At 52.3% G+C, this 16,324-nt stretch overlaps 1 protein-coding gene across 1 annotated transcript; it reads right to left on the reverse strand.

Moving 5' to 3' along the window:
* Window positions 1–1,316: 1,316 nt before the first annotated feature.
* On the reverse strand, window positions 1,317–7,374 carry LOC136993002 (olfactory receptor 14C36-like). Its single transcript, XM_067303018.1, has 2 exons — window positions 6,484–7,374; window positions 1,317–1,517 (listed from the first exon to the last, which is right to left on the reverse strand). The coding sequence occupies exons 1-2, from the start codon at window positions 7,372–7,374 to the stop codon at window positions 1,317–1,319; spliced, it is 1,092 nt and encodes a 363-aa protein (XP_067159119.1).
* Between the last annotated feature and the right edge of the window lie 8,950 nt (window positions 7,375–16,324).

Below are 16,324 nucleotides of genomic sequence, written 5' to 3' on the forward strand. Positions count from 1 at the left end.
CAGCAGGATCATGGTGTTGCTGCTTGTTTCCCCTCCTGTCCATGCTGCTCCTCTTCTTGCTCTTGGGACTACTTCTTCACACAGCTGCCAGATGGGATGAGAAGTGTGATGCTTTCTTATATCTGAAAATTTCAAACAAGGAGGAACTGATCAGGGATGGGATAGTGTCAGCCTTGTCTACCATGACCATGAAAATGTGGATTCTCAGATCCTGAGGAGAGTGAGGAAGGACAGTAGCAGAATACAGACCCTGGACTTGAGAGGAGCAGACTTTCACCTCTTCGAGGGACTAGTGGGGGAAACCATGGGAGGCAGATGTCAAGGGCCAGGAGCTCAGGAAAGCCGGCAGGAATTTAAGGACAGCACCTGCCAAGCACAAGGAAGGTCCATCCCGATTCTCAGTAAAACTAGCAGCTATCTCAGGGGAACAACGTGGCTAAACAGGGACCTCGCACCTTAGCTCCAGGGCGATAGGGCAGCATACAGAAGGGGCAAGAAGGGAGATGCAAAGGAGGCATTTAGAAATATTGTCCAGGGTCATAGGCTTGGTGTTAGGGAAGAAAAAGTTCCCCTAGCACTGACACTTGCAGGGGATGTCAAGGGCATGAAGATGAGCTGCTACTGCTTCCGTAAGAATCAAAGAATAGAAAGGAAAATGTGGCCTCACTGCTAAATGGGACAGGGAATCTTGTAGCAGCAGGTGCAGATAGGTCTGAGCACCCAAACCCCTTGTTAGCTTCCGTTTCCACAAGCAAGGTCTCCCGGAGTGTTGTGCCTTGAGTCAGGACTCCAGAGGAGAAAAACAGCCACCAGTGGACGAGGTTCGTGAGGGATTACTTGTGAGAACTCAAACTATCCAAGTCAATGAGGTCAGAGGGGCTGCAGCCAGGGATGCTGTGAGAGCTGAGTGCTGTCCCTGCAAGGCCACTCTCTATCATCTTTGAAAGGTTGTGGAGATGGGGTGAAGTCCTAATGACTGCAGAAAGGCAATTGTTACATCCATCTTCCAAAAAGGCCACAAGGGCAACCTGGGGAGTTGCAGGCAGTTCAGCCTCACTTTGACGAGGAGAGAGTCATGGAGTGAATCCTCTCAAAACACATTTCTGGGCACATGAAGGAGAAGCAGGTGCCTGGGAACAGTTAGCATGCATTTGCCCAGGGTAAATTCTGCCTAACCAATCTGATTGACTTCTGTGACTAAAAAAACCCCCTCTATTTGTGGATGGAGAAGAGTAAATGTCCTTTACCTAGACTTTAGCAAGGTGTTTGACACTGTTTCCCATAATATTCCTGCATGCACATTAGAATGTTACAGTCTAGAAGAGTAGATAAAAGGATGGGTAAAAGCTGCTTGGATGATCAGAGGCTGAGAGGGCAGTGGTGAATGGGTAGTACTCTTCCTGGAGGCCAGGGAGAAGTGGAGCACCACAGGGTCTCTCCAGGAACTTGTCCTGTTTATCATCTGTCTTAGTTACACGGAGGATGCAACACTCATCATCCTTGTAGATGACCCCTAACTAGAGGCAGGGGTGTGGGGGGGCAATGATATGCTGAGGGCTGCCGTTCAGAGGGACCTAGACATGCAAATGCCAGGTTTTGCACCTGCGATAAACCAACACCCCACAGTGTCACAGGCTGGGGCATGAGGGCCTGGGGAGCAGCTCTGTGGAAAAGGATGTGAGGGTGCTGGGGGACAGGAAGCAAAACATGAGCCAGCAGCATTCCCTGGCAGCAAAGAAGTCCAGAAGCATCATGGGCTGTTTGAGCAGGAGCAGAGGCAGGAGGTGAAGGGAAATGGTGATCGCCTTCTAGTCAGTATTCATTAGACACCATCTAGAACACTGCATCCAGGTTTGGGTTCCCAGAAGAAGATAGAAGTTGATAAGCGGGAGAGAGTCTGGCCCAGGACCCTCACAACAGTCAGGCAGCTGCAGCACTTGCTTTGTGAGGAAGCATTGGAACTTGTTGCCCAGACAGTGCTGTACAGTCTCCTCATTTGGAGGCTGCCAAGACCAGACTGGATGAAGCCCAGAGCAACCTGCTCTGACCCCAGAGTTGACCCTGCTACAGCTTGTCAGGAGCAAGCAGATTGGGCTGGAGACCCCCTGAGATCCCTTCCACCCTCAAGGTGTCCATGATTCTTCCCACTCTCAGTCTTCTCTTCTTGATGTCAGGGAAATCACACAGGTGCTCTGTTACAGTGACTACCCCCCCCACTTATGCATTGTCTACAAGGGTGCTGAGAGTGCGCTCCATCCACTGTGCAGGCCATTCATAAAGATGTTAAACAGTCCCACCCCGCATAACCAGCTGATGTTTGGAACTTGTGCCACTGATGACAGTGTTTCAGCCTGATGGCCCAGCCAATCTTCCACTTGCCTTACGCTCCGCTGATCCAGGGCAGAGCTCAACAATTTGCCTCTAAGGAGACTCTGGGGGACTGTGCCAAAGGCTTTGCTAAAGGGAAGGTTTACAAAATCCCCTGCTTTCCCCTTGTGCACAAAGCCATTCATCCGATGGTAGAAGGCAATCAGGTTGGTCAGGCATGCTTTGCAGTTCCCCTTGGTCAACACATGCTGCCTCTTCCAGGCCTTCTCCTTCCTATGCTTGGAGATGGTTTCCAGGAGGATTTGCTCCATCACCTTCCCAGGCACTGAGATGAACATGACCAGCCTGTCATTCCCCACACCCTCCCTCTTGCCCTTCTGGAAAACGACTGAGATGTCTGCCTTTTCCCAGTCATCAGGAACCTCCCTGATCACCCTGACATGTCATAGACAATTGGGAGCAGCGTTGCAGTGACTCCAGCCACCTCTCCCTGCACCCTGGGGTGCTTCCCATCTGGTCCCATGGACTTGTGTATTCCCACTGGGCAAAAGTCCTCCCCAGCTGCATCGTCCTCTACCATGGGTGAGGCTTTGCTAACACAGATGCTGCCAAAGGACTCGGGGGCCAGGGAGGCCTGGCAGTAGACAAGAGCAGGAAAAGGCAAGGTAGAAGAGGCAATGACCTCCTCAGCCTTTCCCCTCTCTTTGTCACTACTTCCCCTGCCCCACTGAGCAGGGAGACCACATTTTCCCTGGCTGCCTGCCTTGTGCTGCCAGCGTCCTTACAGAACCCCTTCGGGTTATCCTCCCCATCCCTTCCTAGCTCCAGCTCCAGCTCCGCTTTGGCTTGCCTAACTCCACCCTAAACAGGATGAAATCTTCTCTGCTGCAGGCCGGAACGGTGACTCTGTTATTCCTCTTACCTCTCCACCATCTCACCGTCACTGCAGTGACAGACAACCTCCACATTCACATCCCCATCCAGCCTGAGCTTCAGGCAAGAAACCAAGGGGAGGATGGCACCATCTACGTAGACGTGCAAACTACAGAGGTACAGAAATCACATTGCAGAAAAGCCTGCATTTCTCCCCTCACCACTGAGGGGATCCTCCAGGCAATGGACTCTCAGGTGGTTGAAGGTGGATGCAAAGAATTTCCAGAGTAATGTAGATATGCCTGAGGCAGTGCCTCCCAGGCTGCCCTTACAGGCAACAGGGAGGAGGAGGTGTTCGCCTGCCTTCTTTTAGATGGTCACATAAAGCACAAAGGACTCCTGTCCCAGAGACATTTGCTCTGTGCTTGAAATGGAGCCTGAGGTCATAGGTGTTCAGGATAATTCAGGTTGAAGAGACCACAGGAGGCCTGTAGTGCAACGTGCTGCTCAAAGCAGGGTCAGATAGAGGGTCAGAAACCAAAAAATGCCCCTGCCAAAAGACTTCTGGGGTGATAGAGAAGGAAAAGGCAGTAGAGGGTTGACAGGGTGATTCCACAGAAAAAAGGCTTTCCTTTTTCCCCTTCTCTCAAGAATTAAATCCTCAGCTCTCCACAGAGAAGAAGCTGGGACACGAACTTTGCCACTAACATGGAGGCGGAGAAGCTCCTGAGTCCCTTACAGACAGAGGCTGGTGCAAAGGCCACCACCCCAATGGCACCACACCCCCAGGCATGGCTGCCTTGTTGCTGGGCAACCTGCACCCCAGGCAAGAGGTGTGCAGGGAAGAGAGCGGGGTCTGCATGCTGCAGCCATGGCCACCCAGCAGGTGTGGTGGGACCCTGCTCCTCTAGATGAGACTGGGCTCTCCTGCATTTCCCCAGTGTGAAGCCTGTGTCCCCTCCAGCTGGGAATACAGCCTGGCAGAGAGGACCAACACAGGAAACACAATCTCTATTCCAGGGTGTGAAGAGAGAGGGGAGGTCAGAGGGGGATCTGCTCATGCCCTGGGCAGTGATTCCCTCCCTGCAGCCAGGACAGCCCTGCTCATGCCCTGTAACCCATGAGTCCAGGGGAGGGGACTCCGATCTGCTCTGGCTCTGAAGATTTCTCAGCCCTTAAGACCCAGGATGCAAAGCACCGGTCTGGGGACACCTCAGCAGTTGAAGGACCTGAATGCCTGGTGTGTTCCTGAGAACTTCTCTGGAGTCTCCCGGCACTGGTTTGACTCCTGTTGCCCATGGAGCAGAGACTCCTTCTGAGGATGAACTCACTCACTGTGTAACTCTGAGGACAGGCTTGACCAGGCAGTAGAAACACCAGCAAGGCCTCAACCCCACAACTGTATCCCCTGCCCAGGACTCTGCCTTCTAACCCCTTCCTCCTAGAGGATTTGGATTTGGAGGTACCGCTGTAAATCTGCAGAACCATGTTGTGCTCTGAGCTGGGCTAACTTTACATTTAGATTCAACTTGGTAGGTCCCTTCTCCAGGAGAGTTTTTAAAGATTTGCTGTCCCGTGACGCAGTGCTGCTCAACTACCATGGATATTTCTTTATTTTTTCCTTCAGCTCATTTGAAATTTCCCTTACTGCCTCTTCTCCTTGTTGTCTATTCTCCTTTCCTCCCCTTGGCCTGCAGCCAGACCATCCCACCAACTTTGACTGAGGACAATCACAGCCTCACCTCCAAGCACAGCCTTGCTGGGATCTCCTGGGACCACTCAGGCAGGCTGTGGTGGCCATCTCCAAGCAGAGCTATGTGCTGCAGGTTCCTACATGGTCTCAGAAGAGAGCATATGGAGATATAACATGCCCGAGGGCAGAGCCTGTGGGCCGATGCCAGGGCAGAGCCAGGAGCAGCAGGCATGAGAAGAGAAGACCTCCAGCAGCTCCTCTCCACACCTGAGCAGGGAGTGACACACCTGGCAGTGCTCCTGAGAGAGGATGGTGACACAGCACAGGGGACACTCTGAGCTGCAGTGCTGGGCACTGACCATCTGCACTGGGTCTGGGAGTCCTGGCAGGTGGTGCTGGTGGTAGTAGCCCTCGAGAACCCGCAGTCCTGCTAGCAGCAGCGAGTCCCCTCCAAGACTGTGAGGAGCTATGGAGTGTCATGGCTCCCATCAGCACCTCATCCCTCCACTAGCCGGGCCGTGATGCCCTGCATGTGGCCCCACAGCCCCACTTTTTGGGCACCACACAGGACAGGGTGTGTTCTGGGGTGGGGAAACATCCTGCAGGCATGGTCCCCATGACAGCCCTTGGTGCCCTGGCCCCCTCAGCTCTCCCACCTGGAAGCTTCCCATCAGTCCCCAGCCCCTGCCCAGCCCTGATCCTGTCCCTGTCCCCCCTGTGGTTAGCAGAAGGCCATTGTCTGGGGTCTGCTGGGGTCTGAGCCCAAAGGGAGAGACGAGGCAGGACTGACCATTATCCCCACACAGGTGCTGAGCCCAGCAGGCAGACGGAACTGATCACATTCAAAGATCACATCTCACCAGGACCACAGGGAAAGGCCAGTGCTGGAAATGGCTGGTATGAGAGGCTCGGTCTGGGAGGAGTTTCCTGGGACAGTTTCTCCTCTCTGTTCATTCAGCAACAAGATGGGATGGATCTGTGTTCTGACAGACCCTGTCTGAGGCCCCCCATGGGAAGAGGATGGTCTACAGACCCAGTAGACAGCACCAGGACCTCCTCTGCATGCTGCCTGCCAGCCGTGCAGAGCACCCAACAGAGGGTTCATCCTCCCAGGGCTCACAGCTGGACATCCAGTCCTCCAGCTGGGCCGGAAGCCTTCTTTGCAGGTGACTTTTGGTGTAAGGACAAGCATACAGGGTGGATGGGATTGTCTCAAGGAAATGTGCTGGGGACATGACATAAGGGACAGCAGCTTTGGAGGAAGAGCCCAGCCTTCAGGCACTGCACCAGAAAGAACCTACTTTATTAAAGAGCTACTGTGATGGAGTCAGCTCTGACCCAGTGTTGGACACAACCTTATATGGGCACCACGTGAGACAGAGCAGTCTCAGGAAAGGTGGAATGAATGCAAGCATTTCTGTAGCAACATGGTGACAAATAATAATAACAACAGTAATACTAGTAATAATAAAAATAAAGTAAACAAACAAAGCTCAGTCCTGGTACGGGACACAGGGGAGTCATTTGTGGAGAGCAATGGCAATGTCACCACTGCTGAAAAATGTCCATGAAATCACTTTCCTCAGGGCATCTTTGAGCTCCTTGTTCCTCATGCTGTAGATGAGAGGGTTCACTGCTGGAGGCACCACAGCGTATAGAACAGTCACCACCAGATCCAGAGCTGGGGAGGAGAGGGAGGGGGGCTTCAGGTAGGCAAACAGGTCAGTGCTGATGAAGAGGGAGACCACCCCCAGGTGAGGCAGGCACGTGGAAAAGGCTTTGTGTCGTCCCTGCTCAGAGGGGATCCTCAGCACAGCAGTGAAGATCTGAACGTAGGACAGCACAATGAAAATGAAACACCCAAAGGCTAAACAGGCACTAACCACAATGAGCCCAACTTCCCTGAGGTAGGAGTCTGAGCAGGAGAGCTTCAGGATCTGTGGGATTTCACAGAAGAACTGGTCCAGGACATTGCCTTGGCAGAGTGGTATAGAAAAAGTGTTAGCAGTGTGCAGCGCAGAATAGAGAAAACCACTACCCCAGACAGCTGCTGCCATTTTGACACAGGCTCTGCTGCCCATGAGGGTCCCATAGTGCAGGGGTCTGCAGATGGCAACATAGCGGTCATAGGCCATGACTGTGAGGAGAAAATACTCTCCTCCTAACAAGAAGACAAACAGAAAGACTTGAGCAGCACATCCTGAGTAGGAAATGGCCCTGGTGTCCCTCAGAGAATTGGCCATGGATTTGGGGACAGTGGTGGAGATGAAGCCAAGGTCAAGGAGGGAGAGGTTGAGAAGGAAGAAGTACATGGGGGTGTGGAGGTGGTGGTCGCAGGCTACGGCTGTGATGATGAGGCTGTTGCCCAGGAGGGCAGCCAGGTAGATGCCCAGGAAGAGCGAGAAGTGCAAGAGCTGCAGCTCCCGCATGTCTGCAAATGCCAGGAGGAGGAACTCGTTGTAGGAGCTGCTGTTGGACATTTGCTCCTTTGAGGCACAGGGGGACTGTCTGAGGAAGAAGAGACCTTGATAAGTTAGGGCAGACTTCTCTGAGCACCACTTCCTCATGACCGTCCCCACCCCCCACCCTAAACACGCACGCATTACCTCTCCCCCTCTCAGCAGCACCCTCACTGAGCTCCATCGCTTGAGGTCTGGATTGTGGTTGCTGAGTTTGACTTGAGGAGAGCTCCAGAGGAGTTAGCCCTAACTGACAGCACTGTGTAGATGGGAACACGGGTGACTTAACTTTTATATTCTCAGTTCTGGTCAGATTTCATCCACTCATTATGTTGAAGGGATTTTCAGCCGAGGAAATGAATCCTGCCCAGGACCCACCAGCCTTGAGAGCAGAGGGCTGTGCTGGCTGGGAGAGGAGAGGAGGCCTTGGAGTTGACAGTTTCCTCTCACACTTGGAGCATGACTCTGCTGCCTGGAGCCATCCCTGCACGGAGCTGTTTCTCTGTCCCCACGTCTCTCCCCTCTCAGTGCTCACACACCCCATCCCACCTGCTGAGAGCTCAGCTCTGCCCTGCAGAAACCTCCCGGGGGCAGGACGCTGCCCAGGGCACCTCTGTGTTTGCAGCTGCTACGGAGCAGATTAGACAAACCTTGGTGAGGCTGGAAAGGTGATGCTGGTTCTGTCCTTAGGCGGAGGGGTGGATGGAGGCATTTGCTGAGTCCCTCCCAGAGCTGCTCCTCTCTCACTGTCACTGTCTCAGTCCCCTGTCTAAAGCTGACAGATCCAATCCCATTTCACCCCACCCAGAGAGAATCAAAGTGAAAGCACAGACTCATGACAGCTCCTTCTCTTTCATGTATTCCCTGCCCTGACCTTCCTTTTGGAAAGTCCCCTCCAGAAATGTCCTGGGAGTGAGCTGGAGCTGAAGGCAGACCTGACCCATTCGGCATCCTCTTGACAGGAGGCTCAAGCTGCCCTGCTGCGGGTCTCTCCTCCCACCCAGAGCTTCTCCCCACATTGCCGTGGGGAGCTCCCCGGGAAGGCTGAGTGCTGACCCTTGTGGGCAGCAGAGTCACTGCTCTGGGCACACAGCACCCTGGGGCGCAGAGATACTGCTCTGAATTTCAGTCCTGGACAGATCTCTGAGCACACCCAGGTTTCACCCCCTGCAGCGTCCCTGGGAGAAGGTAGCAGCATGCCCTGTCCCTGTGGCGCTGTGACTGGGAATCCCTGCTCTGAAGCATCTCCTCCTACTCTGTAAAGGTGAAACCGATAGAGCGATCCTTAAAAATCCAACTGTGTGACTGGATGGGTTTCAAGACCTTGCCAGGAAGGCAGTAGCATTGCTCTGCAGCCAGAGACTTACTGTGTCAGGGGCTGTGAAGATTTCTCCCACAAGGAGCTCTCCTCTGGCCTCCCACTCCACACTGCCTTGCACTTCTCTCTGCCTTGTCTCCTCTCATGTCAGCAGCAGCAAGCAGTGCCTGGAGCTCTGCTGCTCCTTGCAGAGGAGCTGCTCCTGTACACAGCTGTCTCTGGGCAGTGCTGCCAGGTTGCCACGAGCTCCATCCATCCCAGGAGCCTGGCCCCACTCAGGAGCAGAGGACCAGCTGAAGGCATGATTTTTTCTGTCCCTTCTGCTCCCTCCTCCTGGGAAATGTTCACTGAGGTAGACTAAAATAATCACTGATGGTCCCTCTCTAAGCACTGAAAGAAGACTGATTCCAGCATTGCAATTTGTCTCATCAGAGGATGGTTATCTATGAAAGGTGGAAACGTCCCATTCTGGAAGCCCCTATTTCCACCTCTTAACTAGGCAGGACACCTAGATGAGGACAAGAATAGAGCTCCTTTTCCCATTGTTCAGGTATTGATTCACATGAGTCAGTTTGGGCTTCTCAGGCTGGTTTAGAAGGCCCCGGGGTGACATATGATTCAGATCCTTCCTGTGAGCTCCACAAAAAACATGGAGGAGGTGGGATTCCCCTGTCCCAAGCAGAAGTGAGCACAGCATGGATGTCTGCATGTGAGATCTTGGTCTATGCATGACCATGCAGGTCTTCTGCTCCATCCTCCTGGGAAATGTTCACTGAGGTAGACTAAAAGAATCAGCTATTGTCCTTTGCTAAAGAGTGGAGGGAGACTGATTCCAGCACTGCAATTTATTTCATCAGAGGATGGCTATCTATGATAGCTGGAAATGTCCCACTCTGGAAGCTCCTATTCCCATCTCTTAGCTAGGCAGGACACCTAGATGGGGACAAGAAGGGAGCTCATTGACATATGGTTCAGGTGTTGATTCAGATGAGTCATTTTGGGCTTCTCAGGGTGCTTTAGAAGGCCCTGGACTGGTGTGGGATTCAGATCCTTCTCATGAGCTCCATAAAAAAACACAAAGGGGGTGGGAGTCCCCTTGCCCAGGCAGAAGTGAGCACAGCACGGATGTCTGCAGACGAGACCTTGGTCCATGCTCCTGTTATAATCACTGGAGATGGAAGGTGGCAGTCAGCTGGTCACACACAAACACCTGGTGACATTGGAAGAGACAGATGTGCTGGAGGACATGTGCCAGTGTTTGCTTGCTCTGATGGAGCAAGTGTGACACCCACATCCTTCTAGAGCATGAGTTGGGGGCCAGGCGTGGAATTGCCTTGGCCACCTACAATGATACTAGATGCGCCCTGCTACCAGAGCTCCACTGACTATGATGCTGAGACACATGCAGATCCCGACACTGCAAACAGTTGATGTCATCCAGTGCAGGCACTTGATTCAGTGACATGGAAATAGGCCTGCAGGGCCATGTTGGATGCCTGGGGGTTCCAGCACAACTATATCTCTCTAGCAGATATACCACGGGACCTCTAGGAAAACCATGCCCCTTTGGGGTGGTTATTGGGCAAGTGCCCCAGGACATCTCAGGTTTCCTACTTGTGCCCAAACAACTGGATCCCACCACTGCCTTTAGGCCAAGTCCTTCCGAACTACAGGCAAGCATGCTTCATAAATGGGAGAGGCACATCCCACCAAGGTCTCTGCTCTAGTCTCTGCACCCTTAAAACCTTCTAGTTTTCCTCCTCCTGAACCTCTTTGCACCCCCAGATGATACGAACAGGGAATGGGCTAATGGTGACCTCAGGGTGCCTGGATCACAGGCTGCACAGGCCTAGGGACTTCTTCAGGGGCACTTGTCCTGCGTGGAGATCGCTTCACTTCTGTCACAGGCCCCAAGGTGCTGCAAATCAGCTCAGGCAGCCAACCCCTCTCCTGCCATTCCTGCACAGCCCAGTTCTGTTTCTCGCTGGCCTTGAGCACTGCAGGCTTTGCTCTCTTAGTGGGAACCTCGTTCCAGCATTACATTGCCACCTGCTATCTAGGCCAGCATGGCTCTGCTCTGAAGTGGGGCCATTGCACACACCATGTCCTTGGCTCGTGGTAACAGGTTTCACCATTACAAATCTTTTCTCTGTGCCACAGCTGAGGCTCTGTAACCCAAATATACACAAATGCATGTATCCTGGGGCACAGAGAAGAGCAGATGGAGCTTGCAAAGCTTTCACAGGACTGAAACACGGTTGGAATAACCAAGGTGTGGTGGGACCATTAGCATGATTGGAGGGCTGTGATGGCAGGGTACAAGCTCTGCAGGCAAGACCGTTAGGGAAGATGAGCAGGGGGGATGCCCTTGGTGTGAAGGGACAGCTCAGATGGATGGAGCTCTTGCATGGGATGGACAAGGGTTTGGGTGAGAGCTTGTGGGGAAGCATCAGAGTAAAGGTGACATTGTGATCGGGGTTACAGACCCCTGATGGGGGTGAGGAGGTGGATGCAGTCTCCTTTAAGCAACCTGAGCAAGTCAGTGGATCACAGGGCCTTGCTCTTCTGGGGGGACTTTAATCTCCCTGTTATTCATTGGAAGGGCAAAAGAGCAGGGTGCAAGCAGTGCAGGAGATTTCTGGAGGGTGTCAGGGACAGCTTCCAAGCACAGCTCCCTGATCGGCCAATAAGGGTGATGCTCACCTGGATCTGGTACTCACACAAGGAAGCACAGATCAGGGCTGTGATAATCTGTGGAAACCTTGTTTGCAGTGACTATGGAACAGTGGAGTCCTATATCGTGAGGTCAATGAGGAATACAGTAAGGCATTATGATAAGATGGGTAGACACACAGGTGGGTAAAAAGCTGGTTGGACGATGGAACTCAGAGGTGGGTATTTTTCAAATGGGTGATGCTTTACCAGGAAGCCAGGTAAAGGTGGAGTATGCAGGGGTCTCTACTCGGACCTGTCCTATCTAACAGGTTAATCAGTGACCTGGAGGATGCAACACTCATTACATGTATAGATGACACCTCATCAGGAGAAAGAGTCATATGTTTGAGGGCTGCTATTCAGATGAGCATCAGCATGCAGGAGGAATGGACTGTCAGGAAATTCAACAAGGACAAATGCAGGTCCTGCCCCTGGGGCAGACCAACACCCTGCAGTGATATGGGCTGGGGACTGCTCAGCTGGGCAGCAGCTCTGCAGAAAAAGGACCTGGGAGTCCTTGTGGGCAGTGAGCTGAACATCAGCCAGCAGCGTGCCCTGGCAGCAAAGCAGGCCACAGCATCTTGGGCTGCATGAACAGGAGCACAGCCAGGAAATGGAGGGAAGTGATTATCTCCCTCTACTCAACACTCATCAGAGCACATCTAGATACTGAGTCCAGCTGGGGCTCCTTGTAGATGAATGCTGTTGATCACATGGAGTGAGTCCAGTGGCAGGCCCCCAAGGTGGTTGGGGGCTGGAGCACTTGCCTGGTGAGGAGAGGCTGAGGGAACAGGGCTTGTTCAGCATAGAAAAGGGAAGGTTTTTGGGAGGACTCATAGCAGCTTCCCAACTTAAGGCTGCCACTGAGAATGAACCAGGTTTTTACAGGAATTCATGGCAGGAGAATGAGAGGCAAAAGTTATAAGCTGAAACAAGTGCAATCAAAATTGTATATGAGGTAGAAAAATCAATGAGGATCCTGAAGCATTTGAAGTGGGGTCTAGAGGGGTTATGGACTCTCTCTTCTGGGAGGCTTGCAGTATGCAGCTGGACAAAGCACTCAAGAACTTGGTGTGAATTCAGTGTGGATCCCTAAGTGAGCAAGAGCTTGGACTAGCGTCCTCCCAAGGTCCCTTCCAGCCTCAATGATTTGGTGATTTTGTCCTCTCTGCCGATAGCCACTGCAATTCTTGCAGGCAGGAAATCCTTTGCTGCATGTGGGTTATCACCCGACATGGCCTCCCGAGAACCAGCCCCTCCTAGTGGTGTGAGGTTGCCTCTTGGGCCTGAAAGGTTTCCAGTTCAAGGGTTCATTATGAGTGACTGTTTGTCCAGAGTGAGCCCCCTCCACAGCCTACAACACCTGTACATTACAACATGATGCCAAATGAGTGTGATATATGCAGAAAGTAATGGAGTAAGGGTGATTGCACTCTAACATCCATGAGGTCCTTTGCTGATCCAAGAATATCCAGAAGGACTAAAAGAGCCTTAAACCTCCTAGACATACACAGGTAATGTTGACTTTGTCACTCTGGGAGGTGAGGGAGCTGTGTTTGTTCAGCCTGGAGAAGAGAAAGCTTTGGGGACACCTAATAGCAGTCTCGCCATAGCTACCAGGACGTCATCAAGCAGTCGGAGCAAGACTCTTCACTGCTGTGCATGATGCGAGGGTGAAGGCCGATGGGCATTAGCTGAAAGAAGAGAGGTTCATGCTGGGTGTAAGGAGAAACTTTTGCCCCATCCAGAGAGTCAAGCACTGGGGCCTTTTGCCCTGAGAGGCTGTGCCATCTCCATCCTCAGAGGTTTTCAAGTCTGAAATGAGTAAATCCCTGAGCAACCTGATCGGACCTGATAGCTGACCCTGCTGTGGGAAGGAGGTTGGGCCAGAGACATCCTGGGGTCCCTTCTAGATGGAATGATTCTGCATTTCCTTCCCAAGTCTTCTCTTGGGAAAATATTCCGCTTGCTTGTGATCATGGAAGCAGATCTCACAAAAGTATGATCAGATCAAATGCATGTTTCATTTCCTGCTCCAGAGTAGTTCAAATTCAGAGTTGCTTGGCAGGTACCCACAAATAGCCTCTTTTTTTTTTCTTCTTCACTTTTTATTGCATTTTTCCCTCTTTTCCACATTCCAAGTTGTTTTCTTTTACCAACCTGATACCCTCCCATGAAGTCAGCCAACCCCTGTTTACCCTTTTCCCCTTGACCCTGGATTTGCTTTCTTTGAACATTCAACTTGGCTTCTCTGAGATGCTTGCCATGGTGATCCCTACCTTTGCCAGCAGTCCCTTTAAACGACTACCTCCTTTTATTATGCATAGTGTCCTGCAGGTCCTCCTGCTCTTATCCTGTCAGAGGCACCACAAGACAGGATGAGCCATCTGCACACACTCATTTACAGTTGACACAAGGGAGCTTCAGTCCAGAGTGGCCTTGAGAAACTTGGGGATTTGGCCAACAGAAACCTCATGCTGTTGTATAAGGAGCAGTGGCAGGTCCTGCATCAGGGGACAGAAGAACCCATACATCAGGACAGGCTGTCACCTGACCGTCAGAGGAGTGACCCTGAGGAGAGGGCCTGGACGTTACGAGGGGTGCCATATGAGCCAGTGGTGCACGCTCACTGCAAATGAGGCCAGCTTCATACGAGGCTGCTTCAGGAAGAGTGTGGCCACCCAGACAAGTGGAAATATCATCCCCCTCGACTCAGCCCTGGTGTGGCTGCATCTGGAATAGTGTGGACTGCCCAGTGCTGGAGGAATGGGGAGCAACTGGAGAGGGTCCAGAGGAGTCTTCCAGGATGGGGTTTGTGTTCTGAAGCACATGGCCTGTATGGAGAGGCTGAGGGACCTTGGCTTCTTCAGCCTGGTGAAATGGAGGCAAAGGGCAGTAGAGTAGTAGCCTCTGAGTGCTTGAAGAGATCTTGGATCTCTTCTTGGTAGTGGGAAACAGCATGAGAAGGGGAAACCAGGCTGAAATGGGAAATTCACAACTCTGCTCCAGGGCAATGTCATACCGAAGAAGAAGCAGAAGGAGGCATATGCAGCAAAGGAGGAATTCAAAAATATTGTCCAGGAAAGTAGATGTTAGGGAAGCCAAAGCTCTCAGAGGGTGCACACTGGCAGGGGACATCAAAGGCATGAAGAAGAGCTGCTACTGCTTCAGGAACAGTAAAGAATAAAAGGAAAATGTTGGCTCTTTGCTGAAGGGGGCAGAGAATCTAGTAAGAGCAGATGTAGGTAGGTCTGCGGTGCTCAGTGCCTTTTTGGCTTCCGTCTTCACCAACAAGGTCTCCCGGGCTGTTGTGCCTCAAGTCAGGGCTCCAGATGAGAAAAGCAACCAACAGTGCATGAGGGCTGAGTGAGGGATGACTTGCAAGAACTCCACCCCTACAAGTCAGTGGGATTGGAATGGCTGCACCCATTGACACTGAGAGAACTGGCTGCAGTTGTAGCAAGGCCGCCCTCTGTCGTCATTGAAAGGTCGTGGAGATGGGGTGAGGTCCCAATAACTGCAGAAGGGCAAATGTTACATCCCTCTTCAAAAAAGGCCCAGAGGGCAACCCATAGAATGACAGGCCATTCAGCCTCAACTGGTTGAGGAGAGTGTCATGGAGTGAGTCCACTCATTTCTGGGCACATGAGGGAGAAGAAGGTGATAGGGAAGAGGCAGCATGGATTTGTCCAGGGTAAATTATGCCTCACCAACCTGATTGCCTTCTAGGATTGCATAGCTCTATTTGTGTTTGGAGAGCAGAAAATGTCTTTCAGCTTGATTTGAGCAAGGTGTTAGACACTGTCTCCCACAACAGCCTTGTGGAATACAATTTAGAGATTTACCACCTAGATGGGTGGACAACCAGATGGCTAAAGAACTTGTTAGATGATCAGGCTCAGAGGGCAGTGGTGAATGGGTAGTGCTCCTCCTGGAGGCCAGGGAGAAGTGGAGCACCACGGGGTCTCTCCAGGAACCTGTCCTGTTCAACAACTTGATTAGTGACATGGAAGAGGCAATACTCACTACTTTTGTTGAGGACAAAAAAACTGCAGGGGGGCCCCAGCCATATGCTTGAGGGCTGCCATTCAGAGAGACCTAGGCAGGCAGGAGGAATGGGCTGTCAGTACATGGAGTTCAGGGCATGAGCCACCTCCTCTGCAGCCAGACCTCTGCCAGAGGAGAGAGGGGCATCTCTCCTGCCACAGGCCCATTTCATGCTGCCTGATAAGGGTGCTGAGAGTGACTGCCCTGCAATGTTGTTGTCTGTGAGGCAGCATGCCCAACTGGGTAAGCTGAAGGCTTTCCCAAGCCCCCTCTCTCTCCTTGCCTCCTTTGGCACCAGGATCATGGCGTTGCTCCTTGTTTCCCCTCCTGCCCATGCTGCTCCTCTTCTTGTTCTTGAGACAACTTCTTCACACAGCTGCCAGATGGGATGATAAGGATGATGCTTTCTTGTATCTGAAAATTTCAAACAAGGAGGAACTGATCAGGGATGGGATAGTAAGCGTCACCCTTCTCTACTGTGACCATGAAAATGTGGATTTCCACATCCTGAGGAGAGTGAGGAAGGACAGTAGCAGAATACAGACCCTGGACTTGAGAAGAGCAGATTTTGGCCTCTTCAGGGGACTGCTGGGGGGGAACCCATGGGAGGCAGCTGTCAAGGGCCAGGAGCTCAGGAAAGCCAGCAGGTCTTTAAGGACAGCACCTGCCAAGCCCAAGGATGGACCATCCCGATCCTCAGTAAAACTAGCAGATTTCTCAGGGGACCAACTTGGCTAAACAGGGACCTCGCACCTTAGCTCCAGGGCGATAGGGCAGCATACAGAAGGGGGAAGAAGAGAGAGGCCAAGGAGGCATTTAGAAATATTGTCCAGGGTCATAGGCTTGGTGTTAGGGAAGAAAAAGCTCCCCTAGCACTGACACTTGCAGGGG

Source organism: Apteryx mantelli, chromosome 11 (assembly GCF_036417845.1).
Source record: "Apteryx mantelli isolate bAptMan1 chromosome 11, bAptMan1.hap1, whole genome shotgun sequence".
Taxonomy (NCBI): domain Eukaryota; kingdom Metazoa; phylum Chordata; class Aves; order Apterygiformes; family Apterygidae; genus Apteryx; species Apteryx mantelli.